Source organism: Solanum pennellii, chromosome 6, assembly GCF_001406875.1.
Source record: "Solanum pennellii chromosome 6, SPENNV200".
NCBI lineage: Eukaryota > Viridiplantae > Streptophyta > Magnoliopsida > Solanales > Solanaceae > Solanum > Solanum pennellii.
In genome coordinates, this window is record NC_028642.1 from 22167421 (window position 1) to 22179153 (window position 11733).

General features: G+C 36.5%; 1 protein-coding gene across 2 annotated transcripts; it reads right to left on the bottom strand.

The window, feature by feature from the left end:
- Positions 1-2282: 2282 nt before the first annotated feature.
- LOC107023644 (delta-1-pyrroline-5-carboxylate synthase-like) lies at positions 2283-11430 on the bottom strand. Of its 2 annotated transcripts, none has more exons than XM_015224400.2 (20): positions 11211-11430; positions 11018-11089; positions 10846-10949; positions 10517-10619; positions 10216-10377; positions 9433-9722; positions 8053-8203; positions 7800-7964; positions 7624-7701; positions 6869-6958; positions 6535-6621; positions 6336-6422; positions 6166-6262; positions 5952-6055; positions 5783-5858; positions 4002-4152; positions 3811-3879; positions 3547-3613; positions 3389-3459; positions 2283-2721 (listed from the first exon to the last, which is right to left on the bottom strand). In XM_015224400.2, exons 1-20 carry the CDS (start codon positions 11268-11270, stop codon positions 2640-2642), a joined length of 2166 nt encoding a protein of 721 aa, XP_015079886.1. In that variant the 5' UTR covers positions 11271-11430; the 3' UTR covers positions 2283-2639. The 2 variants fall into 2 exon arrangements, with proteins under 2 accessions (XP_015079886.1, XP_015079887.1); XM_015224401.2 differs by having other exon boundaries at positions 9433-9710; positions 11211-11429.
- Between the last annotated feature and the right edge of the window lie 303 nt (positions 11431-11733).

An 11733-nucleotide genomic window follows, 5' to 3' on the forward strand; every position in this document is an offset into this window, starting at 1 on the left:
ACACAGGTGCAAAGGTTAATATCATGAACACGACGACAGTGACAAGGTTGGGGTTGCGGTACATTCCAAGTAATGCCCAACTCAGGACGGTCAATACACCACCGACTCTCATGAGTGGAGTCGCACATGGAGTAAGCATCACACTAGGCGAGTGGCAAGGTAAGACCAACTTTAATGTCGCTCCCTTAGATCTCTTTGACATTATTCTTTGGCAAGATTTCTTCCAACAGTGCCACACGGTGATCGATCCTTACCTCCAACGACTTTTGGTCATGGAGCAAGGAGGAACATTCATGGTTCCTATGTATAAGGCACCGAAGATAGAAGGGCAGGTCCGACTAATGTCCGAGCGGCTCAAGGAAACTCCTAAGAAGGAGACGTCGATATTTGTAACCACCATTACAAGTTCGAAAAAATACTATGGTGCTAAGAAGTCCTTGCCACTGTGCACAAAGAAGGTTCCAAGAGGGAACAATGTCGTGATGCCAAAGAAACCGTCGAGGCACTTGCCTCCTAGGAAGGAGGTAGATCGTGAGGCCGAGTTAGAAGAGATAAAGAAGCAATTGAAGGAGTTGAGCAAAGGCATTGCTCGAGTCAATGGATTGTTGGTCGCGCATACGAGAAGACAAGACTCGGTTGCCGATGTAACGATGATGCGACACGGTTGTTGCATCAATAGGTGGGGGAGAGTGTCACATTCCGCCAATTCTCAATAAGATTTTGTATTCGGGTAGGGGAGGAAAAGTCTAGAGTTTTAGAGAGGTTTATAGAAAACTCTACAAGCCTCTAGATCTTTCTAGAAGGCTTTAGAGAGTTCTAGACAAAAGACTAGATATTTTCTAGGAAAGCTTTGGAAAATCCTAGAAAATGTAGAATTCTCTAGAAAGGAGATCATAGTGTAAATAACTTAGGGATTGTAAGTAATTATAAATTACATTTTAGCCCCCTAGGAAGTAGTATAAATAGAGGGGCTCTCATTTGTAAATCATCCAACAAAGTTGTAAGCAATCTTCCAAGCAATATAAAGCCTTCTTCCAAAATTTTCTAAATCTCAGTGAAAAACTCTAAGTCTGTGACATATATTTTGGTATAATTACCACTCGTGACTAACACTATACATTAATTATGTGGGCTGACTTCCAGTTTGTACAATTAGCCACGTTTGTATATGTATAATTCACCAGAATACACAAATACATACACATAATATACAATTATCTAAGCGATATACATATACAATTCATCTCTCTCTCACTATCTGCCCTCTCTAGCTTGCCTCTCCTCCCATTTATCTCTCTCCCACTCTTTACCCTCTCTCGTTCACCTCTCCTCCCTCTTTCAGTCTCGTTTGTCATATATACAAATCGATATACATACACAATTCACCTCTCTTCCACTATTTGCCCTCTCTCGCTCGCGTCTCTCCTCATTCTCCCAGTATGGCTACCTCTCTCCTCCTTATAACATAGAGCTACAATTTGTAATTATCAAACATTAGCTATGGAGAGTAATTCGGATATTTTCAAGTGAATATATGAGAAAGTTCCTCAATATTATTTAAGTAATTGGGCCTATTTATTTTATCATTGTAGCTTAGATAAATTTGTGTAAGCTTCATGATTGTCTGACGGGCCCTTAGGACATTGGGTGCTTGTCCGTTGAGGGATTTGAGGAATTTTCTCAACAAGCTAATTTTTATTCAATCCAGACCAACTCAATAATCCTCTATGTAGTTTCAAATTTTTTATATGAGCTTCTTCATTTACCGACAATTTATAATGATTTGAAATTTAATTTCAAAGTGACAATGATTTATTACCAACCAACTCGTGGTTTAATAATCTAACATGCAATTAGAACAGTTTGTATGTTTTAATTTTTAAATGTAAAATTCACATCCGTGGCCGGTCAAATTCATATTTAGGATTTTTATTACAATTTTATTTAATTTTTTATGTTCAAACAAACCATGCATTAGATGAAGTGTGGTTATTTAACCAACTAAAAATTTCAATTCATAGAGCAAGCGTGTGAACTGTTGTAAGAGCAAAAAAGAAGATATAATGAAACTCGCAATTAGCATTCAATCGACACCCACAGAGATAAGTAACTTCCAATCCCTCATAAATGCACTTCACTTGCAAGAAGTGTGGTCAAGGGAGCCATTTAACTTATTTTGTAATAAAATAGATTATTATTTTAGATAAAGAATTTTGGCATTTTGTCTAAATTTTCCTATAAATTAACTCTAAGTTGAGTTAAGAAGGTGGAAAGTTGAAAGATGAACAAAATACCATAAAGTAGTATTAAATATCATTAACGTTTTTATTGTTGGGGTACAGAATTCGAAGTTTTAATAATAACTAATTGGCAGCTAATTGACTAGAGCAACCAAGTAGTAAACCAACTTCATTAACCTCTGCTAATTACAAAAATTATTTCACCCACCTGCCCCTGGTTCCTCTTTTCTTCCCATTATAAATCAATATCAACAGCTGAAACACTTGTAAATCTCAGGATAAGCATCAAAATGCGCTTTACCAAATCCAAGTGTAGGTAGATCCAAAGAGGATAATAGTAATAATAATAATAATAATAATAACGTTAATAATAATAATAATACTTGCATACATTTACTCTCAAGCCTCCAGATTAAGGTCTTTGTGAGTGTATACAATTTCTTTATCACCATCAACAACTTGTCCAGATCCCCTTGCAAGCCTACAAAATAAAAAGGTTGTACATACCACTACGTCAGTGTTTTGAATTTCATTTTAAAGTGCAAACCAAGAAAAGTTACAATATCTACTTATGTGATAAAACCAGAAAATGGTACCGTCAGTTTGGCATAGTACACCAAAAACAGAAGCTATAATTTCATGTTCCTTGAAACCTACTAAAACCATCTAACTATTAAATCAAATAGCTATATTATCGGACCTAACGATTTCTTTGGACTAAATATCCTTCAAAAGTCATGGTATCACAAAGGAGTGAATGAATCATCATACGATTTATAGTAATACAACCAAGCAGCCAAACATTCAGGGAGAAATGCTATCAAAAATGTGGTGCTCAAAAAACTCAACTGGTTATTGGGGAACTGGAAGAAACAATTTTGAAAATGCTGACTGACTATTTATTTCTAGTAAAAAAAATATATGATCACCATATGAGGTTGCATGTGCAGAAAAGATGGAAGACATTCTGTAGGACTAGGGGTCTAACTGAAAGGGCATTATTGCAAAGAGAAAAAGCACACAATGTTTTTCCCCTCATGGCAATGTCTCATGTGAAGTTCCCAGCTAACTTCTATTTAATGCAGCATTATCGCAAGAAACATATAAAAGTCAGCTGACTCATATTCAGAGAGCTAATAGCATCATACCATCTAGTTGTCAGCAATCCCTCAACTCCAACTGGACCACGAGCATGAATGCGACTTGTACTAATCCCCACCTATGCAGCCAAAAACAATGTTATGTTGCACTGTGAAACAAAGATAGCAGGTTGCATACAATCTAGATCTACAGATCAATTTTATACCTCTGCACCAAGTCCAAAGCGGAACCCATCACTAAATCTTGTGCTTGCATTATGAAGTACAGCAGCACTGAAAAGTCAATACATTAAGAAGGTCAAATATTATTTAGCAGCTGTTATGAGTAGCAATATGTATGTTCCTGGAAACATGTGAAATCCTAGAGATCTTAGCATGTAATGTTTCAAGAAACTATGTGTGCAGGAGGTTGAACATAAAAGGTACAGACTCAATTTCGAACTAAAGAAGGCAGTGGCATGTATGTATACCTGTCAACTTGACGTAAAAACAGTTCAGCAACTTCTTTGTCTTCAGTAATGATGCTATCAGTGTGAGCACTGTCAACAAGTGAGGTACACATAAGCATTTTGCAATTCGCATAAAAGAGATTCAAATAAAATACATTGAAAATGACATACAACAGCCTTAACATTGAATAGTTACGAAAAATGTAACTTGCCTTCCATGACGATGTATGTGCTCTATTGCAGTATTCACATCTTCAACAATTTCCACGGTGCAAGCCAGTGCACCATATTCATGATGGAAGGAATTTGCTTCAGGAATATTAAGAACTGAGCTTGCTTTAGGTCCACCAAACAAAGATACACCTGCAAAATATGCAAACATCATTTTACATATCTTCACATCTACTAACTGTGCTTTCAGGAAAAACAATTGGACAGAAAGCCTAATATTTGGTATATTTAAAGAGATAATGGTAAAAAAATACCCGAACTATGACTTATTCACAAGCATCACACCCTAACTACTGATTGTTCCCTTTTCCTACCTTATCATCACCATCTATGTATTAAAACACACCTTGTTAAGTAGATGGGTTCAGGTACGAAAGGGAACAACTAATAGGTGGCCCAGACCAGTTCAAGGTGTGTTTTTATACCTAGATGGTAATAGCTAAGGTAGGAAAAATGAACTGATAATTGGGGTACGAAACCTGAGAAAGTGATGGTTCAAGAGTGTTTTTTACCATTAACTCATTTCTAAAACACATGACCTACTTGTTTGCTGGTGAAAGATATAGATTGAATTCATGCTTGCATGTGGTTGAAATCTATAGGATCCCTAGCAACTTTCAGCTAAATTATTTAAAGGAAAAATACCATTATCTGAAAAATACTGCTAGGAAGAAAACACTATAACTCTGGTTTACAACAGTTTCAACTGAGAATGCAATTGTGCAAATGAATAATAATCAAAATCCTTTAAAGACGTAAACTGCAAAGAAAATTTTAATTAATAACAAAAAAGGAAACTCGGTCAATGTTGCTCGGACTCTTCAAAATATCATCAGATGTGTCGGGTCCTTCAAAAGTAGTGCATTTTTTAAGGATCCGACACGGGTGCGGAAACAATTTCAGAGAGTCCGAGAAACTTAGAATTCAGTAATATATAACTTTCACGTCATGTAGGTTAAAGTTGGACTGATAGATGATAGCCATAAACATATGTACAAATTTGAAGTATATTGGGAATCTTTAGTTGTACAGTGAAATTTAGAGGATCTCTAGTTTTACAGAAACCCTAATTTGCCCAAAAAAGTTGAATTACTAGGCATTGGAATGACATTAACCTAAATAAATCAGAGTAGATAAAGACGATTTGTATAGCAGACTGTGTTTATATTAATCAGAGTAAAACACAGAATTCGTTTATTTGATAGTTCATGAATGAATGGCAATTATGAGTTTCTCCAACTTATTTGGGATGGGATGAGTTGACCATACTAAGCTAGAAGTTGAATTCTAAAAAAACAAAGATGATTTGAAACTACATGGAGAATTACAACAATGAGAAGCACTTTGAAACACAAAATGAACCAAGAGGTGCCTTGAACTAACAGTAGAAAATATACAAAGTAACGAATGAAGCAAAGGATGGGCTCTGAGAAGCATGACAAAAGATGGATTGGTTTTGTATCAACAAAATAAAGGTTTAAACAAGGAAATAAGAAGAATGCTCAAATCATACCGAACCAACAAATCAGACGACACAATGCACCTTGTGTAAACACACTTGATAGATATGATTTAATTACAACAGCCTCTTACAGCAGGAAAAGTAAAATGAAGATGTAACTAGTTATAGAATAACCATCAAGAGACCATGTCACTACCACACTTACCTTCAGATGCTTTTTTACTTGATTAAAGCTAAGCAGTCAAACAGAGCGCATTTAGAAAGTTAAAATATAGAAGGAGTCGGCAGAAGAAGCCTCACCTTTTTCCTGAAGTTCCAGAATCAGGTCATTAAGACCTCCAGTTTGCACCAGATCCTCATGAACGAGAAGTGTTTCCTATAAAAAAAAGTAATTAAGCAAATGATGTTAAAGATGTATCTTACATGATTGATTCTGGAGATTGCATTAGGACAAAGAATTACAACTTACCATTGCATTGCAGGCTGCTGGGTAATCTGTTTTTGCATCCAACACAATACGTTTGGCCATATCCAAGTCAGCAGACTTATCAATGAAAACGTGGCAAATACCATCTGGAAGAAAATGAAGCAGCTTTACCATCTTAGCACACTTGCTATCAAAGAAGCAAATTGTGCATATAGCATATAAAAGTTATAAATAATTGTGATAAGATATGGATTACCAGCATGGCCAAGAACAGGAATTTTTGTTGCAGCTTTAATTTGAGAAACAAGTTTATTGCTACCTCTTGGAATAACAAGATCAATCACATCATCAAGCTGGGCAAAGGGAAAAAAAGATCAGAGCCAAACTCACATCTCATGTACACTTCTATTTGATTTTAAAAAGTACCTTAAGCAATTCAGGGATCTCTTCTCTAGAAGTCACTAACCCAATAAGTCTTTCACCAACAATTGGAGGAATGGATGAGGTAATCACCTGATATAAAAGAAAGACCAGAAAAGGAAAGTGGAATAGGTGAAAAGCTGTACTTCAAGTGGAACACCATGGAAAAATGGTCTGAGAAAACATATCATAATCTCAACTGAACCTTGTGTAAAATTGCATTCGATCTTTTAGCCTCCTTCCCTCCTTTCAACAAAAGGCCATTCCCACTTCGGACTGCTAGAGAAGCTATCTGCTCCACAAAATAGTGTATAAGGGTTTGTGAAGATATAAGAAATAAACCAAGAATAGACAATTCAAGCATGTTACAAACTGCTGCACAAGTACCATGGAAATCCAACCACTCTGCTTTTATTTTTCCTTTTGATAGGTTTTTGTAACTTAAAATGGAACTACTCTATAAGAGAGACATGTAACTGCACATGCAGTAGAACTTTCGGATAAAAGAAAAAAGGAATATAATTTGCAGCCCTGCTTACCTGTACCAGTGCATCAGGTCGTGACTCAAATATAATCAGGAGAACACCCAATGGAGATGATGTTTTCTCCAATATGATTCCATCAGCAAGCTGGATAAGGTTATAACATTCCAGAATCAAGATTACATCCAAGAATGAATTCAAAGATAAATCAGTGATCAAATTTTCGAGTCATAACTGGATGCTCTTTATCAATATTCCCTAAAATTCCAACTTGGCCAAGCTTCTCCATGGATTAAAGATACAATAGAGTGAAAAATAGTTGTCTATACCATTTGATTTTCCATAAAACGGCATTGTTAGCTTTTTCAGGTATACAACTAGTGACGAAAACCCAGAGGACCAAGGAAAATTTAGCTGTTCACTAATATTATTTGTTGCTACTTTTAGGCTGCCTTTAAGCAACCAAAATGAGCTTCAAGTGCATGAAAGCCACTGCCTGGATTCCATTCAAGAAGTACTTGATAAAAAGAATGGGCTAGATTGAAGAATGGGACAGATACTATGTGCTACGAATACACTGCAGGTCTTTTGGTTGCAGAATTTCTGCTCTAAGGGAAAGAGCACTCTCTTCAGAAAGTTATTTCATATGAAGCTATTTCAAAAGACTCCTCTGCGAACTGATCTTTGTTCCTAATCTCAATAATAGTAATCTTGTTGTACAAATAATGGTATCTGGTTTATTACCTCGTCATTTGCAAGTCAAAGAGAATGTTTGAAGTCATGTGGTAGTGCCTGAAAAGCAAGATTCTTACCTCCGTCCTCTTTAAAATGCGGCCAACTGGCTCATCCATGTTAGCAAGCACACGGACTGAGTTTGCAAGACTTGAAATCTGTAATTAGTTTCAGAAAGATTACTAAAATAAGTATTTGATCTTGAAGTAAAAATTATTTACATGACACTATCTATCATAAGTGAGCGATGTCTTACTTTTCCTGGTTTCATAGCTAACCGAGATATCAAAGCATTCTCATATCCAGCTTGTTGAGCCGCAGCCACATCAGCTTCATTTTCAGCCAGGATTTCTTCTTCTTTTGCTTCCAGTGCATCAGCTATATCTAGCAAAATTTTACTCCTTTCTTGAGAAGAGAGGGTCTGAAGTTAAAGGAAGAAATAGTCAGCAGCCACATCCATGCAGCTCTACTGCAATTTATTATACTTAGATGTCCTCTAGATATAATACCTGAAGCCGCCTGGCACATTCCCTCGCAGAAACTGCCATCTCTCGAGCATCAAAATCTCCTATTGATGCCCATTTAATGGCTTCACGATGAAAGAGAGTGCCAACACGTTGTCCATCTAGTGCTTTAATGATATTATTGTTGGCAAAGCCACTTGAACCATAGAAAGAAAGGGCAATCAAAAAGAGTTGACATATAGGGAGCAACACTAGTGGTGTGCAACCACAACATTACATGAACAGATTGAAGAGCAATATTTTGCTAAATGCAATATGCTTCCATCAGCTACCGATTTGTGTTCATTTTAAACTGAATGACTCGTATGATTACAAGCATCTTGTTCTGCTCACCTTTGAAAACTCCATAGGCCTATTAGAGTAATTAGATAAAGCTCTTCATAAATTTATTAAATTACTGCCTAATCTTTGTGAGGTTTAATGCAAAAGCAGATCTATACTATGGGTTCAATAGAAAACGTCATGTCTGGCTTAGACAATAGAAATGTATATAGATGAGCTCGCATGGCACACAAATTTACTCTCAGCTCTATCAGTCCCAAAACATAGGATCGGACTTGCAAAATCAAAGTAGAGGTGGTTCGGCCAAGTGAAGAAGATGTGAGCAGAGGAACGAATAAGATGGTATATGAGTTTGGATATAGCAGAATGTAATTGGGTTAGAGGTAGACCCAAATGAACTGGGGAAGATGATAAGACAGGGCATGATACATCTTCAGTTTACTACTGAGGGCATGACCGTAGATAGGAAGGTTTGGATGTCGAGGATTAGTATAAAAGAGTTGTAGGTAGCCGTGTGTTGTAGACTTGTACTACTTATATGGAGAAAATGCAGGGAGTTAAGGTCTGCGTACATCCTACTCCCCCGTCCCTGACCCCACTTGTGGGATTACACTTGTGTATACATTTTTGATATAAAAAAAATATATAAATATAGGCTCCAAAGTTAATATCTACGCTTTTCTAGGATTTTCAAAAAAAATACTTTGAAGCCATTAAATTAAAATCCTAGATCTCTCTGTTTTGATGGCAGCATCACATTTTCCATGGTAAAATTGCAAGGGAGAATTTGCTACAACTTATTAGCAATTAATGCAGCCATTTGTCGATGCATCAAGCAGAAGTTAGCAATACTGTAGAACTTCTTAAACACCTCTGCTTGACCAAAAGAGAAATTTTAAAGCTTTTTATCATCAACCTACTTCTTTGGATCATGAACTTGGGATCGATCAATGCATATCCATAAAACAACATAACAGCTAGAACTGAAATGTGCAAGCTAATACACCCCAATTGAAAGCTAAAAGTTAAACTAATGTAGATAGAGTTTACAATGTCAGAGTTTTGTAAGTACTAGTACCATACCTAGTTATCACAACGGGAATGCCAGCATAAGCCGCATAAACTGCAGCTTTTACCTTGGCAGTCATACCACCTCTTCCAACTCTAGACTTGTCTCCAAAAGTAATCAATCCCTCATGCTTCTCCTTAACATATGTATGAATTAGCTCTGATTGTGGATCGGTTGGAGGGCCAGTGTAAAGGCCTTCAACATCACTCAACAAAACAAGCAGATCAGCTTTTAGCTCCAAAGCCAATAGAGCTGCCAAACTGTCATTATCCCAAAAGATTCCAGAAGAATCCTGCAAGGAGAGCTAAAACTGTCATTATTATTAAGACAAACATGAACCTAGGAAGAAACGAAAAATGAAAAATTTTGAAGACATTGTCCATGGATACTAGCTAAAAGTTGAAAATCAGATCACGTCAAAAAAATAAAAAAGAAGCTGAAGGTCAAATAAAATCAACATGATATTTTGGACATAATTTAAAAGAAACCAATATAATAGAAGGGTTTGTGACATGAATAATGAAGGTAATAAACAACATCCAAATAAAGAGAACATGTGTAACTCATGGTCTCAGAAATATCAATGATCAAGCAGGTTCCAAAGGATCCATATATGAAACAGCTGCATAAACATTTCTCAAGAATTTAAGAGTTGTACTCTTGGTTGGTCGGTCTTATACACAAGTTACAAGCCTGTTTTATTTTCATAAACATAATTAATGAACTATTAGCGAAGGAACTTTTATAGGAAGCACCAACTACAGCAAGTAGAGTATAAAAAACAAGAGAAGTGATACCTCATAAGGAGCTTTCCGCGTGCTGATAGCATCGTTCTCATTAAATATAGGTACAACTTTTAGACAGAGCAATGAGTTTACAGTTTCATTGAGTTGTCTCCTAAAATCTGGATCTCTAAAGTCATTATCAGTCACCATAAGCTGAGCTGAGGTTACATCCAACTGTATAAAGGTTAGAAACAAAGTGGGAAGGTTAGGTTACTATGCAATCCTTGAGCAAAGAAAGGAATGACTCCGACAAACAAAATGAGGTACTAGACCGTAGAAATATACAGAGAAGTTCTAAAAACAAAAGTTTTACCTGACTGAACAACGTATCATACAGAGCCATGAGGCCATTCTGACCTACAGCGGCACAAGCCTTGCCATCAAGATCACCTTGAGGCTTTTGAAGGTCCGCAAAGCTGAGAACATAGAGTTTCTAAGGATTAGTAAATATACTGTCGAGGAAAAATTGATTAGCAGGCCCGATATGGAATTTGCCTATGACAAGTTTCAGAATGAACGGGAGCTGTGAGACATTTGATATTTAGTAACATAGAGAAATAGCGATTGAAATATGCCAGAATGAATCAGTAAATGCGAAAATCAGATGTAAACATGTGCATATTTAGAACAGAAAGAAAGAACCTGCTATTAATAAGCTTCCTATATCGAAGGCGCTGACGGCCAACACCAACAGCACCTGAGGTGACCAAAATAACTTCAAAGCCTTGAGAGGTAAGTTCCCGAATCTGTAAGTAGTTTGTGAGGAAACAGAGTGATCCCACAGCGAAATTGAGGAAGCATAAGATTGACCTACCTGCTCACACAGTGATCCCATTCTTCCAAGGGCTAATCTTCCATCACCTCGGGTAACCACGGCAGTTCCAACCTTGTATAGATATATTTATATATATGTATATATATAACATTAGACACAGATTGGCCCATAAACAATCTAAAAAAAAATAATAATAATAATAATAAAGAGAGAGAGAATTGGGTAATGGTACCTTAATAATGATTCGTTTGACATCCTTTACAAATGCCCGAGCAGGATCAGCGGAATCCATTGTTAAAGAATACTCGTATGTATGTTTCTGCTGGCTGGCTGCTGCTGCTTTGGGGGTTTAGTATATAGTGAGTATAGTAGAATAAAAGTGATAGTGTGTGATAAGTTGCTATCCAACTTATATATAAACACTAATGTAGGTTGAGGGGTTAGAGAAAACGTAGGAGATCGACTCACATACCTAGAGGATTTTCTTATAAAAAAAAAAATACAAATATTTTATGTGGCATTCATTGTCAATACAGCAATTACGGTATGCCACGTCTGAGGGTATTTTTGGAAATTTGAAATGAACAAGTCATCAGTAAAACAAGGACTTCCACTTCCCCCCACCTTTTCTCTCTCTCTCCTTATTTCTCGCTTATTTAATCAGTACCCAAATCACGACAAATTAGGTCAGAAAACTAACTTGTCTCTTCCCAACGAGTTTTCGCAAAACCTCTTTATTTATTTTTTTATATTCT